Genomic DNA, 18390 nt, shown 5'->3' with positions numbered 1-18390 from the left:
GAAATATGACAAGTGATCGTCACACTTGTTAGGTTATCTGTACTTCTGGCTTCTTCACCCCCGGGCTTACCTGCATTTAATTAGATCTTACCTCTATGGCTTCTCTTTGGCTATAGTGAAATGTGAATAATTTTGTTACCCAACTTGTTTTATGTATGTGTAAGGAATATCAGTGAGTAATAAGAGGAATCTAAGATCCTTAGAAGAAAGATGATATACCAAGGTACTGTTAAAATAATGGCAACTTGAGAACTAGTATATTTGATAAGTTATAGCACTTACGTTGTATAGCATAAAACTTGGACTCTGTCCTTGATTCTGCAGTAGGTTTCTTACTCTGCAGCTTTGGGTAAGAAATCGTACCATGGCTGATCTTCTCATCAATGTAAAATTAAGAGAAGATATTTTGGGAGGGATTATAATTCTTTCTCCTCACTTGTCAGAGGAGATAGCATAGTAAGTTGCCATCGTCTATGTTAATGAAAAAAAATTCATTTTAGAATCTAAAACCATAAGTTTTTAGTTGTTGGATTTACAAATTCAGTAGCCCCTATAAGAATCCTTAGACTTATTCCATGCCTGGGTTGAGCCCCCTCTATGCTTATCTGTACTATAAGCAGCCTGGAATTTGGGGGACAGGCTTTTGCATGAAGGAAACAATCTGCTCATTGATAATCAGATTAAATTCATGTCAGTACTTTCAAAGAGCCTTAGTGTGTATTCATAATATTAGCTCTGCTAAACCTTTTTAGTGTAGACCCTAAGTAGTAGAACTTTTAATAATCTTCAACTCATAATAGTGTTATTGTGGAGGTCTAGTATATGTACTAAGTACTGTGCGATTTGATAAACTGATGCACACTTGCTATCATATTGAGATGTTTATTTATTTATTTATTACTGGTCTCTTGCACTAGATATAAACCTAAGAGAGCAGGAACTGTAGGTGTCTTGTTCACCATTGTATCTTGTATCTTTAGTGCCTAGCTTTGCTCATGGTAGGTCCTTACCAAATATGCGTTGCAGGAATTAATTTGGAATCTCAGTAAGGGATCCTTATGTTTTAAAATTTATATTAGAAAAAAGTGCTATTTTCTTTTCTTAACGATCCTTTATAATCAGAACTTTAAAAAATTTTAGTTGTAAAATTTGCGTAACAAAATTTTCCATTTTAACCATTTTTAAGTGTATAGTTCAGTGGCATTAAGTATATTCACATTGTGTGTGCACCCATCACTACTATCCATCTCTACAACTTTTTCATCTTGCAAAACTGAAACTCTTATACCTGTTAAACAGTAATTTGCCATTTCCCTCTTCCCCCTGACGCCCCACCTCCTGGCAACCACCATTCTACTTTCTGTCTCTATTAATTTGACTACTCTAGGTACCTATATAAGTAGAATCATACGGTATTTGTCCTTTTGTGACTGGCTTATTTCACTTAGTATAATGTGTTCACGATTCATCCATATAGCATGTGTCAGAATTTCCTTCCTTTTTAATACTGAAAAATATTCCGTTGTGTATATGTATACCACATTTTGTTTATCCGTTCATCTGACGATGGACACTTGGTTGCTACCACCTTTTGGCTATTGTGAATTATGCTGCTATGAATGTGGGTGTACAAATATTTGTTCAAGTTGCTGGTTTGAGTTCTTCTGTGTGTGTACCCAGAAGTGGAATTGCTAGATCATGTGATAATTCTATGTTTAATTATTTAGGGAACCACCATACAGCTTTCCACAGCAGCTATACCATTTTACATTCCCACCAGCAATGTTTGAGGGTTCCAGTTTCTCCACGTTCTTGCCAAGACTTGCTTTCTTTTTGTTTGTTTGTTTTTTTTATATATAATATCCATCCTGATAGATGTGAGTATAATCAGAACTTTTAACCAAATTAATTATAAAAAAGATTCAATACAATATTGGTCCTCAGGTAAATTATAAATTAACAACAGAATTAGACTGTGTTTCAAAGCTTAAGATACTTCTTCAAGGTTGGTTTGATATGTGGGATAATCAGACTCAGATATTTTTGTGTCATCCCCAGTGCCTAGAACAACTTTTGCCTGATTTTTGAAGCCAGCAAAAACAATAATTTAAAAACCTGCAGTATTTACAAATATGTCAGTGATACTGTAAATAACATACTTTTTCCAAAATGTTCCTAAATGTGTGCCATTTGAAATAATTCCAAGAAACTTCTGACATGGTTCCTAATAGAGTGAAATAAATGATAATAAGAAAGCTCAATCTCAAGGGATCCTCATATCCTTTATGAATCTTGCCTGAGAATAGTACTTAACTGCATTTTTCTTTAAAAATTTATTTCTGGGCCGGCCTCGTGGCCAAGTGGTTAAGTTCTCGCGCTCCGCTGTGGCAGTCTGGGGTTTTGCTGGTTTGGATCCTGGACGCGGACATGGCACCACTCATCAGGCCACGTTGAGGCAGTGTCCCACATACCACAACTAGAGGGACATGCAACTAGGATATACAACTATGTACCGGGGGGATTTGGGGAGATAAAGCAGAAAAAAAAAATTTATTTCTGATGGAGTATACCTGCTCTTCTACCATAGGATAGATATCAAAAGTTGAGATCCTGCCTTTCCATTTCCTACCAATGGAATTTAGTAAATCTTAGGCTTTCTTTGCTTGAAAAAATAAGAGAATTGTTAAATCACTAAATATCATTGATGGGAATTAAAAATGACTTTCTCTATAATGCTGAGAAGCACTTAAACTCCAGTTCTTTGAAACAGGGTTTTGAATCTACTTGAGTTGTTGGTTTACGTTAAAAGAGGCAATATTAGCTGGTGAATAGACAAGTTAAGATGTTAGATTATTGCTTTCCCTTTTTGGTGAACCCATGATGTAGAATATAAATACAAAACTGGCATTTGTGCGTGGAAGGCTGACTTGTATGGACTATCTCAGTGTCTCTGTTGCCCTCTGGCTTCTGGTTGGGTTTGGCCATCGGGCAGCATAGGCAAGAGATCAGAGGCAGGGAGGAGGGTGAGGTGGGGGTATTTATTCCTCAATCTTTCCTTGAGGGGTCACTGTGGGTTTACCGTGTCCTATGACCAAAGGTCACAGCTACTGTCCCATGGCCCTCTCCACGCCAGATTAAACAAAGATGAAAGAGCCTTCTGTCTCTGGGTTGCAGTAATTGCTCCCTCCATACACCCCTTTAAAACCTTGGGATAGCAATGAACATTGCTGTTATTAGCCAAGGGTACTGTACTCTATCTTGTGGCTTCCCTACTCTCTGCTAGCGCCTTCGAATATAGTCCCTTTATTAAACTCTCCTCAGATTTCCCACTTTCAGTGTGCCATTTTTTTCCTGCTGGGATCCTAACTGAAATGGCTGCTTTATGCATTTTTAATCATTACCCTAATTAGTATGCCAGATAAACCCTAAAAATACTTACGCTAGTTTGGGGGGGGCAGTAATGGAAGGTGTTTGCAGACCTACCCTTTGTTTTCCTTGCACTTTGTTTCATCTAGTGTGTTATTAAAGGATAAATAAATAAAAAACACTAAGTAGTGTTAGATGATGTATAAGCTAGTAATAATAATAGTTCATTTAAATATAGACTCCAAAATGATGTTTGTATTCCCTCTTTTCTCTGAGAGACTGGTACTTTGATTCCCTAATGACATTATTGATGTCCTTTGTATCATCTCACTGCTCAGTAACACTTCTTTGGGGAAGGATGCTTAATAATATTCAAGTTATATCATTGGCTAACCTGTCAGCAATTCTGAGAAGATTGCTGGATAGTATTTGCTTATAAAGAATTTTCATCTTTATATACTGTCTCTTTTCAATTAATAAAGATAATTGGGAGTTAAACATGTTATGTAGTCGTCTGGAAAACTCAGGCTTACGTACTGAATTGGTGTAAGTGCAACCTGATTTTTCATGTGGGTAACAGTCTTGAAATGCCAGTATCATAGAGGTTAAATCAAACTAATTCATGGTTCATTGGTAATTGTCAAGCGTGGTTTCTCTTGGAATAACATAGGGTCTATTCAGATCCTCTTTTCCACTTTTAGTACCAAAATGTTCTTACCATTCTAACTTATAAATTATCAGTCTTCTGTAGCAACTAGGAGGTATTTGAAAACACAGGCTAAAGATTGAGCTTTAAAAGAAGCTTTAATTAAAACACATCTGTAATAATAGCAAAAGAATTTGGAAAGTGTACTAGAATATTACTATGTTTTTTTATACTCCTGTCTTATTCCATTCAGGCAGCTATAACAAAATACCACAGACTGGGTGACTTATAGACAACAGAAATTTGTTTTTCACAGTTCTGGAGGCTGAAAGTCTGAGATCAGAGCACCAACATGGTTGGGTGAGGGTTCTCTTCCCGTCATAGAAGTCTGTGACCTCCTCATTATATCCTCAGTGGTGGCCGGGGTTAGGAAGCTCTGTGGAATCTCTTTTATAAGGGCATTAATCCCATTCTCGAGCACTCCACCCTCGTGACCTAATCACTTCCCAAAGACCCCACCTACTAATACCATCACTTTTGGGGGTGAGGATTTCAACATAGGAATTTGAGGGGACACAAGGATTCAGACCATAGCACCCTCTTTTTTCAAAATTTCCCCTTTTACTTGCTTTGTTGAAATTCTAACCCCCAAGCTACTCCCAAGTACAGTGCCTGGATCAGCAATGTTAATAACCACCTAGGAGTAAAAATGTCAGGCCACAGGCCAGACTACTAAATGAATGCCTGCATTTTAACCTAAGATTCCCCAGATGATATGTATACACGTCAGAATTTGAGAAGCACTCTAGCCATTTCCTGGGATTTAAAACAAAATTGTCATGTGTTAAAGCTGAGGTAATTTATTGATTACATAGTCACAGGTAAAGAAACTGATTAAATTTGCAGATAGCCTTTTCTTTATCAGTACTGGGAAACCAAACTCTTTTGTGTTCAATCATGTTGAACTAAGTTTTCTCATATTGTGCTGGTAATGTAAACTCAAGTATATTGTGTTGTCAAGAATTATATTGGGGACACAAACATGAATGTATTCATGAAGTTCATAGTTTAAGAACGTGATGTGTGTGGTGCAGTCTGCAAGATGGCAGTTACTTTCATGTGTTATTATTAATGCTACAGAAGCTCTCATTTTCACTCATATTTCATATTCATTAGTGTTAAATTTTACTTTGAGGAGCTATTGTAACATTTTTGGTGGAGCTTTTAAATTAAGATAGAATAGTTAACAAAGATATCAAAGATTACTGGACAGTCTAGTATAGTGATGTGCTTAGTGTTTTTCTCAACCTGTGACAGTTTCTAGAAAATCAAATTTTATTTTATAATTTTAACTAAAAATGTAGTTATAGGTTATCTGTATAATACAATTTGCGAATAGCAGCTCAGTTGTTGTTAACTGCTTTTGGGAGGAAAGCAAGTGATCTTGGCCCTCCTATTTGAGAGATGAATTACGTGTTAGTTGGATCATGTTGAACATATTTTTCCCTTCTCATTCTTTCAGATTCATCAGGATTCATTTTTGATTTGCAGTCCAATACTGTATTGGCCCAGGGAGGAGCTTTTGAAAACATGAAAGAGAAGGTATGACTAGTTGCTATGGATAGTAAACTTGAATATCGTTGTAAAATTTAGGTACTAATACAATCAGTGGCTACACAAACGCATTAAGAAAGTGAAATTTTAAGGACAAAACACAGTGCCACTATATGTCAGAGTAACTACCATGAAGATTTTGAGGAATCAGAGCCTATTAGTGCAAACATGGTTTTCTTTGCATAGTTCCATATATATTCATTTTAAATTATCTTGAAGACATCTTAATATGAATTAATTAAATAATATTAGAAAAAATATTTACATGGCTAGCTGTCTGTCTCATTTGGCAGCATTCTTTAAGGAACAATCTGAGCAGCATCCTCCCGTTCACTTGAAGAGCATTCTTAAGTCTAGGAGACTTCAAAGCAACCAGGGAAATAGGTTTTCGAAGTGATATTCCTTTGGAAGAAAACCAGATGTTTTTAGTTATATAACCCCTCATGAGCTATATTGAGAAAAACATAAAACAAAAGCTTTATGTGCTTTCTCTGTCTTATAAAAAAAGTTTTTGTTGATTATGGAGTCATAGCTATATATTGGTTCAATAATACAAACATTTTCACATTTTAAGTTATCAGAATCTTACCTTTATTATTGAATCTGTAAGTTTTGCCTAATGTCTATTGTTTAGTGATCAGTGCTAAGTTTTTTGGTCATCTCAAAATCTCAAAAATGTATATTACAACTTAGCCTTCTTTGGATTATAGATTATATACCTTCCTACTTGTTTGGTGTTAAACCTTACCATTTTTCAGTTAAGCCTGAAACAAGAAAGCACAGAATGATAGGAAAGCAAGTGTACTAAAAAAGGCTTAGCTTCTAATACAGACTCTGCTTATTACTTGGAGAAGATGCTTTAGGGGCCGGCCCAGTGGTGCAGTGGTTAAGTTCATACGTTCCGCTTCTTGACGGCCTGGGGTTCACCAGTTCAGATCCTGGGTGCAGACATGGCACCACTTGGCAAAAAGCCATGTTGTGGCAGGCGTCCCACCTATAAAGTAGAGGAAGATGGGCATGGATGTTACCTCAGGGCCAGTCTTCCTCAGCAAAAAGAGGAGGATTGGCAGTAGTTAGCTCAGGGCTAATCTTCCTCAAAAAAAAAAAAAAATGCTTTACTTCTCTTTATCTATAAAAGCACTTGCTTTTCAAGTAGCATGGCTAGATAACCTGAAAAAATTCCTGATATAAAATACCTAGAAATACAGAATGAAAAATAACATGCATCATTTTCAGTGCATAGCTGAACATAAGAAGTAAAGAAATCCCTGGGGGATAAAAATGCAGAGGGAACTAAAAACCAGAGTGGTAAACCTAAGCTTAGGTAACTTTGACGTGTTTTTCCAGTCTCAGTAACAAATGGGTTTTACCACATAGGGTTCTGAAACCCAAGGCTTGTCCTGGGTTAAGAATTAGAGCTGAGATCTTATATACGATTGAGACCCTAAAAATATTTCACCTTCAGGGAAAAGGTGAACTAGAAAAACATCTTCCCAGTGACTTTTGAACACAGTAGGCTTACTGTACATGTTTAGAGGGATATATTTAAAGGACAAAGAGAAATGCAAATAAATCTTAAATTTTACTCAATATTTTATCAGTAGTAATATTATATCACAGGGTTATTAATATTATTTTATGAATATTGTAGAATAAAACAAATCAGTAAATAATTTAACATTTTAAGAACTTAAAACTTTTAATTTAGAGAAAAGAGATACATGTTTAAAATCATGTAAGAAAAAGCCTTTTAGTATTGTATTTGAAATGAAGATGTCAGTATGAACTCATGTTGTAAAAAACAAAATCTCCTGGCTCTATCCAATGAAAGGACCTAGAAATAATGACTCCCCAGTAGCAATAAACACATCTAGCTCTTAGATCTTGGTTTCTAACTACCATTCCCTACCAAAAAGAACCAGGTCTTGGAGAAATAGGCAATTTCACGTTGTGCAGTAAGACAAGAAATGAAAATTATAAGGATTGGGAAGGAAGAAAAAAAAATGCTATAATTTATAGACAATACAATTATCTACATAGAGAAACCAAGAAAGCAACAAATTATTAGGAATAATAGTTCATCAAGGTTGCTGGATATAAAATTGATATACAAAAATGAAAACAGAATATGCAATTATTGTAAATTGTATACTTTTAATCTCAAAAAATATAAAATACCTTAAGAATAAATCTGACAAAATTGGCATACCTATTTTAAAAAGCAGTTTGGCATTACCTAATGAATTTGTAGATGCCCTACTATTCAGGAATTGATAATACTGGTTATATACAATAGAGACATTCTCACTGTTCACGGAAGACCCGATTTCTTCTTTATTGCTCATAATGTGCTAAACATTGTTTTAGGCACTGAGAAGTCAGCAGCAAATAAGCATAGGAATGTTCATTACAGCATTTTTCATAGTCAAACATTGGAAACAATATAAGTATTCATCAACAGGAAAATGAATAAATTGGCTATATTCATACAATGGAAATGCTATGTAGCAATTAAAATAAATGAATAAGAGATGCATTTATCAACATCTAAAAATCTAAAAAACAATATTATGTGAAAAAGGAGATTGAATATAGACCTGTATGATAATACTTATGTAATGGAAAGCAATAGTATACATTGCCTGTAGATACATACATACATCATAAAAGTGCAAAAACGTGTCAAACTGACACCAAATCCAAGACAGAAATCTCTGGGGTGAGGAGGGAAATAGGATTTATGAGGGACTTCATGGGGCTTCAATTGCATCTATTTTATTTTATTAAACTGGCTGTCAGCATAGTGAGTGTTCATTATATTTTGTAGGCCTGAAATAGTTTATAGTAATTTAAAGATTTTATTTTTCCTTTTTCTCCCCAAAGTCCCCCGGTCCGTAGTTGTGTATTTTTAGCTGTGGCATGTGGGATGCCGCCTCAGCATGGTTTGATGAGCGGTGCCATGTCCGCGCCCAGGATTCGAACCAGCGAAACCCTAAGCTGCTCAAGCTAAGCATGCAGACTTAACCACTCAGCCACGGGGCTGGCCCCCAGTTTATAATAATTTAAATTATCTCTACAGATTATCTTTATGGTGTTGTTATACAATTAAATAATATAAAGTAAAAATGTTTTGAAAAATGCTATAGAAAAATCTGGCTTGTTATTGTTAATGGTTCATTAAGCTTTCCACCTTTTTCTACAGTATGCTAAAAATGAGGAAACTGATGCTAAATTAATACCTGGTACCTAAATTAAACCACCCTTTCTTGAAATAAAATCTAGCACATACCTTCTATTTCTAGAAATGTTCTGTTTTTCTAAGTTTTAAAATTAATTTTTTATGTGCTATCACTCATCTATTAATCATTCCCAGTGAGATGGTTGTATCCACTCTCATTGACAGTACAAAGGGGTGCATACTGTTAAAAATGAAATGTCACTCTTTCTGTTATTCTCCATAACAGGCCTCAGTTGCCAAATGATGGTAGAATTAAATGGCCCTGTCATCTTTTCCAGATAAATGCAGTGCGTGCAATTGTTCCCAACAAGAGCAACAATGAAATCATCCTGGTTTTGCAGCACTTTGATAATTGCGTGGACAAAACAGTACAAGCGTTCATGGAAGGTAATCTAGTTCAGTTTTTTATAAGTTTGTATTTGTTCAAATAGGAGCTGCTGCAGACTTCTATAACATGTATTTAGCAATCTGGTGTTTCACAGATGATGTAGCATGGTAACATAATACCTCATGATAACATGCTGTTTTTTTTAAGATATCCCTTAAAGATACCTCTTTCAGCCCTAGAGAAAGCTCATTCATAAGCTATGTGATATCTAGAATAAGAGATAAGCTGAGAAAACCCTATCATTTTACTCAAAATGTTCTCTAATGGTATTTAAGGAGAAATCATATGGCCAGTGGTTAAGGGACTTGATTGGAGTTGGGTTGAATAAGAATTTAAGAAACTCTTTAATGACAAAGCAGTGATTCAGTGGCCCAGCAAGAGATGGCTTATTCAAGGATTCAACATTCTCTTCCAGGCTCCAACACCATTTAGTTTGGCTCCATCAAGTGATTCAATTGTATAGGTTTGAGTTTGCTTATCTAACGTATAGAAGAATAATGGCTTAGCCAAGCCTTCAGATTTAGCGTTGAGATGTGTTTTATAAACTTCTTTCCACATAACTTGTTTGAGAAAAACTTGGCTTGAAGCTGTTACATCATTGAACAGTGATGTCGGGTTAGGTCTCCCTATTTCTCTTTTTTTGAATTTGCCAGGATAGAACGAACAGGTCCAAATACTGTAAGGTTTTTCTTCATCATCATCTGTTTTCTATATAATGTTAGTATTTGGGTTTAGAGTAGTGCACAGCTCTCTCTAAAACAGCATAGCCAAGGTCATGTGTCATCTTCTGGAGGAGAAGGGATGGCATATTTGTCTGAACCCAGCCGTCTTTGTATTCAGTCTAAGCTATATAAATACAACAATCTTCAAAATGGCCAGGCTATATTAGGCTCTTCTTGGAAGAACTTACTGAGGAAATTATATAGAGAAGCGGGATCCAATTGGGCAGGTATTCCAAATAGTAAGCATGACCTGATTGTCTTGTTACATTAGCTCAGACACTTGAACCTTAACTTTTCCTGTTAAGAACTTTGGAAATTATTCAGCAATTACAAAATGCAGTGACACTAATTCCTGCTTGACCATGCGTGTAGTCAGAGAGAAAATCTGTAATTGGTTTCTCTTACAGGTAGTGCCAGTGAAGTCCTCAAAGAATGGACAGTAACAGGCAAGAAAAAGGTAAAAATGAATTAAATTTAAAAGAATGATATTAATATTTGTATTATAAAAAAATTTAAGCTCTGCAAAAGTATTTGAAAGAAAAGATTTACATATGCATCTTCAGTTCACCTGGTTAAAAAATGTCTTCTGTGACATTGAAACACAGCTGTGTACATAGAATACCACACAGTCTTCTCCATGTGATTTAAGGCAGGAAACAGAATTACTTTGCCGTGGTGCAGTTGCTGAGGGGATATTAATATTAGACAGGGATGAAACAAGAGAGCTTGTCAAGGAACACAGAGCTCCTCTAGAGAAAGTGATCTAGTCCAGTGGTTTTCAACATCATTTTTATCATAGATCAGTTAAAATAGTTCAGATTTTTAGGTCAGCCAACTGTGGTGTTGTCTCTGATATTAATGAGCTTTGACTTAAAACCTAAAGAGGGGCTTTGCTACTATTAGCTGTGCAGAGGTGTTTGTTGGCCACTTGTATATCTTTTTTGGAGTCCTTTGCCCATTTTTTAACCAGATTGTTTTGTTGTTGTTGAGTTTTAGGAGTTCTCTCTGTATTCTAGATATTAATCCCTTATCAGATATGATTTGCAAATATTTTCTCCCATTCTGTAGGTTGCCTTTTTACTCTATTGATGTAGCATCTTTTGAAGTACAAAAGTTTTTAATTTTCGTCAAGTCTAATTTGTTTATTTTTTCTTTTATCTGTGCCTTTGGTGTCATGTCCAAGAAATTACTGCCAAATCCAATGTCCTAAAGCTTTTGTCCTACATTTTCTTCTAAAGGTTTTATTGTTTTAGGTCTTATAGTTAGTAGAGTTTTGATCCATTTTGAGTTAATTTTTTGTATATGGTGTTAGGTAAGGGTCCAATTTATTCTCTTATATGTGAGTATCCAGTTTTCCCAGCACCATTTGTTGCCAAGACTGTCCTTTCCCTATTGAATGGTCTTGGCACCCTTGTCAAAAAACATTTGACCATATATATGACAGTTTATTTCTTAGCTCTCTATTATGTGTCATTGGTCTGTATGTTTGTTTTTATGCCAGCACCACATTTTTTTGATTACTGTAACTTTGCAGTAAATTTTGAAATCAGGAAGTGTGAATCCTCCAGTTTTGTTGTTTTTCAGGATTGTTTTGGCTGTTTGGGGTTCCTAGAGATTCCATATGAATTTTAGGATGGGCTTTTCTGTTTTTGCAAAAGACGTTATTGGGATTTTGATAGGGATTGCATTGAATCTGTAGATCACTTTGGGTGGTATTGACATTTTAACAATATTAAATCTTCCAATCCATGAACATGGAATGTGTTTCCATTTATTTATGTCTTCTTTAATTTTTATCACCAGTGTTTTATAGTTTTTATTGTTCAAGTCTTTCACTTCCTTGGTTAAGTTAATTCCTAAGTATTTTATTTTTGATGCTATTGTAAATGGAATTGTTTTTGTAATTTTCTTTTCAGATTGTCCATTCATGTATAGAAATGCAACTTTTGGGCTTTTTTTATTTTTGTGTTTTTACTTTGTATCCTGCTACTTCACTAAATTTGTATATTAGTTCTAACAGGTTTTTTGTGAAATCTTTGGAGTTTTCTACATATAAGATCAAATCATCTGCAAACAGAGATAATTTTTGCTTTTTTCTTTCTAACTTGGATGCCTTTATTTCTTTTTCTTGCCTGATTGCCCCAGGTAGAATTTTCAGTACTGTGTTGAACAGATGTGGCTAAAGTGAGCGTCCTTGCCTTGTTCTTGATCTTTGAAGAAAACTTTTCAATGTTTCACCATTTTTCACTGTGGGTTTTTCATATATGGCTTTTTATTATGTTGAGGTAGTTTTCTTCTATTCCCAGTTTTTTTAGTGCTTTTATCGTGAAATTATGTTGAATTTTGTCACATGCTTTTTCTACATCAATTGAGATGATCCTGTGTTTGGGTTTTTTCCTTGATTTTGTTAATGTGGTGTATTACATTGATTGATTTTCTTATGTTGAACCATCCTTGCATTCCAGGAATAAATCCAACTTGGTTGTGATGTATTATCCTTTTAATATGCTGCTGAATTTGGCTTGGGAGTATTTTCTTGAGGATTTTTGCATCAGTGTTCATAAGGGATATTGGTTTGTAGCTTTCTTCGCTTATAGTGCCTTTGTCTGGATTAGGTATCAGGGTAAAATGCTGGCCTCAGAAGGAGTTTAAAAGTGTGCCCTCCTCTTCAATTTTTTGGAAAATTTTGAGAAGAATTGGTGTTAGTTCTTCTGTAAATGTTTGCTAGAATTCACCAGTGAAGTCATTGAGTCCAGGGCTTGCTTTGTCAGGAGATTTTTGATTACTGATTCAGTCTTAGTAGTTATAAGTCTATTCAGATTTTCATTTTCTTCATGATTTAGTCTTGGTAGGTTTTGTTTTTCTAAGAATTTGTCCATTTCATCTAGGTTATCCAATTTGTTGGCATACAGTTGTTCATAGTACTCTTTTAATCCTTTTTATTTCTGTAGAATTGAGAGTAATGTCCTCACTTTCATTTCTGACTTTATCAATTTGAATCTTCTTTTTGTTTTAATCCATCTACCTAACGGTTTGTCAGTTTTGTTGATCTTTTTGAAGAACTAGCTTCTGGCTGTAAATTTCCCCCTTAGCACAACTTTCACTACATCCTATAAGTTTTAGTAGGTTGTGTTTTCATTTTCATTCATCTCTAAGTGTTTTCTAATTTCCCTTGTGAGTTCTTCTTTGATCATTTTGTTACTTTAAAATGTGTTGTTTACTTTCCCCAATATTGAATTTTCCAGTTTTCCTTCTGTTACTGATTTCTAACTTCATCCCGTGTGGTCAGAGATGATACTTTGTATGATATTGATAGCTATTTTTAAAAATCTGTTGAGACTTTGTGGCGTAACGTGTGATCTATCCTGGAAAATGTCCCATGTGCACTTGAGGAACATGTGTATGCTGTTTTTGGGTAGAGCAGTATCTGTATATGTCTGTTGGATCTAGTTTGTCTATTATCTTATTTAAATCCTTTATTTCTTTACTTACCTTTTGTCTGGTTGTTCTGTCCATTATTGTGAGCAGGATTTTGAAGTCTCCAAGTATTGTTGTAGAGCTGTCTATTTCTGCCTTCAATTCGGTCGATTACTGCTTCATCTATTTTGATGGTCTCTCATTAGGTGTGTAAATGTTTATAATTGTTACATCTTCTTGCTGTATTGAACGTTTTATTAATATATAATGTCCTCCTTTGTTTCTTGTAACCTTTTTTTATTTAATGTCTATTTTTATCTGATATGTGTCAGTCTCTTTGGGTTCATCTTACCTGGAGTTTTTTAAAGCTTCTTGGATGTTTATATTCATGTCTTCCATCGAATTTGGGAAGTTTTCGGCCATTATTTCTTTAAATATTCTTTCTTTGTCTTCCTTTCTCTAACTCCTAGGACTTCCTTGATGCGTATATTGGTCTGCTTGATGGTGTCCCACAGATCCCTGAGGCTCTGTTCATGTCAGTCGTTTTTCTTTCTGTTCCTCAGGTTCAATAATTTCTGTTGTCCTATCTTCAAGTTCACTGATTCTTTTTTTCTGCCTGCTCACATCTGCCTTTAATCCTTCTAGTGATTTTTTTTTCATTTCAGTTATTGTACTTTTCAGCTCCAGAATTTCTTCTTAGTCCTTTTTAGGTTTTCTCTTTTTTATTGATATTTCCATTTTGTTTATATTTCATTTTCTTTATCCACATCTTCCTTTTGTTCTTTGAGCATCTTTAAGACAGTTATCTGTCTTTGTCTTTGTCTAGTATATCGGCTCTCAGGTCTTTTTCAGAGACAATTTCTCTTGATTTGTTTTTTTCCTTTGAATGGGCCATACTTTCCTGTTTCTTTGTGTGCCTTATGATTTTTCTGTTGAAAACCAGACAGCTAAGTCTAATAATGTGGTAACTGTGGAAATTAGATTCTCCCCCTTCCTTGGGCTTTGCTGTTTTTTTGTTATTGCTTTTGGTGTTTTTTTGTTTTTTTTTTTTTCTTAATAATTGGCACCTGAGCTAACATCTGTTGCCAATCTTTTTTTTCTTTTTTCTTCTTCTCCCCAAAGCGCCCCAGTGCATAGTTGTATATTCTAATTGTGAGTGCCTCTGGTTGAGCTATGTGGGATGCTGCCTCAGCATGGCCTGATGAGCAGTGCCATGTCCACACCCAGGATCCGAACTGGCGAAACTCTGGGCTGCCAAAGCGGAGTGCATGAACTTAACCACTTGGCCATGGGGCCTGCCCTTTGGTTTTGTTTTTTTAATTGCTGTAAGCTGTCTCTGTACCTAAGGTCAGCCTGGGGTGTACACTTAAGGTCTTTTCTGAGCCTTTGCCTGGGCATATGTGGTCACTTTCAAATTTTTCTCATATCTGTAGTTGTTTTTGAATGTCCTGGTATTTAATATCTGACTCCAAAAGGGGGGAAAAGAGAAAAATGAAGTGAAAGGGAAGAACACTGACTCCTTAATTCCCCTGGAAGCTACTTCAGCCAGAGGAGGAGGGGCTGGCAACATTAGGAGGAGGTGCAACAACAATGACAGCCTGCCTCTTTGTTTGTACTGTTTGATCAAATGCAGCAGTCAGCGATCAGAGCACAGATCCCCAATATTTGTAGGAAAGGGTCCTTTTTGCCTATCCTGGCTCCCACAAGCTGTGTGCAGGCTGCTCCAGGAACCGATGCACAGCTGCTTGTCTCCTGGCTGACGGTGGGGTAGCTGCTACTGTGCTAAGAGCTGAAATTGACCAGAATTAACCACAATTTGCTTCCAAGTTGTCCCTAGGAAATTGCAAGCCTTCATTAGATTCCAGAGTTCCAAATTAGTTACACCATACAGATTCTGCCCGTGCATTGTTGTCTAGGTGCAGAGACAGATTCCTGATGCTGCCTCCTCTGCCATCTTCCTAGAATCCTCTGCAGTGCAGTTTTAATTTATGTCTCTTATTCGACTGGGGTTGCACTTCATTCCATATATTTATATCCTATACTATTTTTTCTATTGGGTTATTGTTTGCTTTTTGTTAGAGCTCCATATATACTTAGCTGTTTGTATATAAGTTGCACATATTTTTCATATTTTGTAATTTATCTTTTGATTTTGCTTATTGTGGGCTTTGCCATGTGTAAATTTTCTATATTTATGTGTTTGAGTTTATCCAAAGTATTTTACATAGTTAGTTTAGTCAGTAGTTCAACATGTACAAAAGTATGTTCAACTTTTGCAAGAGGATATGAGAAATTGGTAACATTGATTGCTTTGGGGTAGCTACAGTTACCTCTCTGGGTTATGGGGGTCTTCTTTTTCTTTTCTTTTTTCAAATCTTTAATAACCATTAGAACAAAAAGAAGAAAAGCAAACCAAAACCTACAGCAGAAGCAAGCAACAATATCCCAGATTCCAGTAAATCGGTTTCCATTCAAGAGGAGCAGTCTGCACCTTCCTCAGAGAAAGGTGGTATTAATGGTTACCATGTCAATGGTGCCATCAATGATACTGAGTCTGTGGACTCACTCAGTGAAGGTATGGAGATGCTTTCAGTAGATGCTAGAGAATTGGAGGACCCTGAGTCAGCCACGCCAGATGTGTTGGAAAGAACAGGTGAGTTTATTAACAGATCTTTGAAAAGTTACATTTTGTTGAAAAATACAGAGACTTCCTGGTTGAGAAAGCATCAATAAATTAAATCTAGTTAGTCTTTTACTTTTGGGGTTTTGTTACTTCTTATGTGAAAGAGTCACATTTTGCAGTTATCAAAGGCCTAGAAAAATATAATTCTTGTTCCATTGTCTCATATTTAATTTTAGTCTAAATCAGTCTGATGGAAATCTAACTTAATAGTCCCTTAGTACTTAGATCATAAGATCATGTTTTTTTAATTGCACACTTACTGAGAAAAATGTTGATGTTGATATTATTCTAAGACCCAGCACAATGAGGAATATATAATAATAACTGTAATCCCGTTGCTTTCATGAGACGTAGACTGTTGCTTTTTTTTGTCTCACATTTTTTTTCTAGTGAAGAGTTAAGATTAGTGTTAGTTATAAATGCATATATTTTGTAAGCATTTCAGTTTGTTTTATTAACCATTTTGTTGAGGGCTCTGGGAAGATATTGGGAATCTCTCTTTTAAAATAGTTTTTTAAATGACTTGTTTGTTGATGCAGCTCCCCTTGCTCTGTTACTGCTAGCCTTAAAAACATAATGCCAGTTCAAGAATTATGCTGTACTTTTTAGATGTTCTTTGATTGATTAGTTCACGCACAAACAAAAAGGCTCAGTGAAAAATATAGCACCTAAACTGACTTCAAACAGACCAGTGATGATGGCTTCCTTTTTTTTTCTGAGCTAGCTTTCCTTTCATTTCCTTACTCTTTGCCCTTTCTATTCCCTAAAGCTTTTAAAACTCTTCTTTTCTTGGGACAGCGTAAAACTCTTTTTTCCTCAACATAACTTACAGAAGCTAGCAGAAGTTGGTGATGTTGACTGTCTTCACCTCCTTGTGCCCAGAACTACAAGGAAGCTCCCAAGGTACAGGGACTGAGCTAGGCTGCCTAGAGCTGGGTTAGCACAGGCTCCTCCTCATCTTCACTCAAGATGCCGCCTAGGGCTAAGCCAGATGCTGCTGATAGCCTCGTCCAACTGACTCTACTCTTTGATCTATTTTGTCAGTTGATTTTGTTCACAGCCTTTTAAGAGGCATAGTTTTGCCTCAAACATTTTTAAATTTTTTCTTTGTGTGTACTTAAGACTGCTTGATTGATTACCTGTAAATTTTGCTCTAAAATACTGGCCTCTTTCTTTGACAGAATCCATGCTGGAGAATGGTGTCTCTGATTTTGAGTCAAAGTCTTTGGCTATGCACTCTACTCAGAATTTTCAACAAAATAGGAATGCTGCCAAGTCCCTCTCAAGACCTACCACTGGACTTCAGTTTTCAAATCTGGGGATAGAAGATGTTCCGCTCTCCTCCACCAACAAAAAGTTAGGTAAATCAGAGGCCTCTGTTTGAGAGAAAATAAAAAATGTGTGTTTTTGACTAAAGAGGGCAGATTATCTCTTTGTTCCCATAGATAAGGTCTCTGAAGGGCAGCAGGTAATATTTTTTCTGTTTTCTAGGCAGTGACTACTCTGCCCTTCCCTAATTCTGTGTACACAGTTGGAGTTAGATAGTGGTTTAGATGCTGTGCAGTCTTGTTACAATGATGGGGCTCCTTTTGTGAATGAAAGTCAAACGACTGCCAGGGTGACTTTCCTACTAACGTTAACCTGTTTCTTTTATTTGCTTTACTGCAACATTTTTGTGCTGTTTCCTTCATTTTTACCTTCTGATTGACTCAACAGTAAAAAGCGCTGCCATCTCTGACATGACATTTTAAAGAAATATTTTCATTTCTCTTCACAACTTCATGCTCTTACTGATATCTGTCAGACTCCAATTTTAAACAAGGTCATTTTCTCTTAAGTACTTAGCATTGACTGATGGTAGCTCTTTGCTTTATTTTTTTATGATTATTATTAACTATAATAATCATTTAAGGGGCTGGCCCTGTGGCCGAGTGGTTAAGTTCACGTACTCCACTGCAGTGGCCCAGGGTTTCGCCAGTTCACATCCTGGGCATGGACATGGCACCGCTCCTCAGGCCACATTGAGGCGGCGTCCCACTTGCTACAACTAGAAGGACCTGCAGCTAAGATATACAACTGTGTACTAGGGGGATTTGGGGAGGTAAAGCAGAAAAAAAAAAGATCAGCAACAGTTGTTAGCTCAGGTGCCAATCTTTAAAAAAAAAAATCATTTAAGGGGCTGGCCCTGTGGCCAAGCGGTTAAGTTTGCATGCTCCACTTCAGTGGCCCAGGGTTTTGCCAGTTCGGATCCTGGGCACAGACATGGCACCACTCATCAAGCCATGCTGAGGTGGCGTCCCACATGCCACAACTAGA

The 18390-nt window shown here is 36.1% G+C and overlaps 1 protein-coding gene across 1 annotated transcript in view; it reads left to right on the top strand.

Annotated features, from left to right (window-relative positions):
- SPATS2 (spermatogenesis associated serine rich 2) overlaps positions 1–18390 on the top strand; it is a 133371-nt gene that overhangs the window by 93786 nt on the left and 21195 nt on the right. The window contains 5 exon segments of the mRNA XM_046671822.1: positions 5535–5614; positions 9143–9251; positions 10382–10431; positions 15783–16044; positions 17256–17435. Of these exon segments, the coding sequence (XP_046527778.1) occupies positions 5535–5614; positions 9143–9251; positions 10382–10431; positions 15783–16044; positions 17256–17435 (681 nt within the window).

This window comes from Equus quagga, chromosome 1 (assembly GCF_021613505.1).
Source record: "Equus quagga isolate Etosha38 chromosome 1, UCLA_HA_Equagga_1.0, whole genome shotgun sequence".
In the NCBI taxonomy this organism is placed as follows: Eukaryota; Metazoa; Chordata; class Mammalia; order Perissodactyla; family Equidae; genus Equus; species Equus quagga.
Note: the sequence above shows the minus strand (reverse complement) of the source record. Positions and strands in the feature narration are given on the sequence as shown.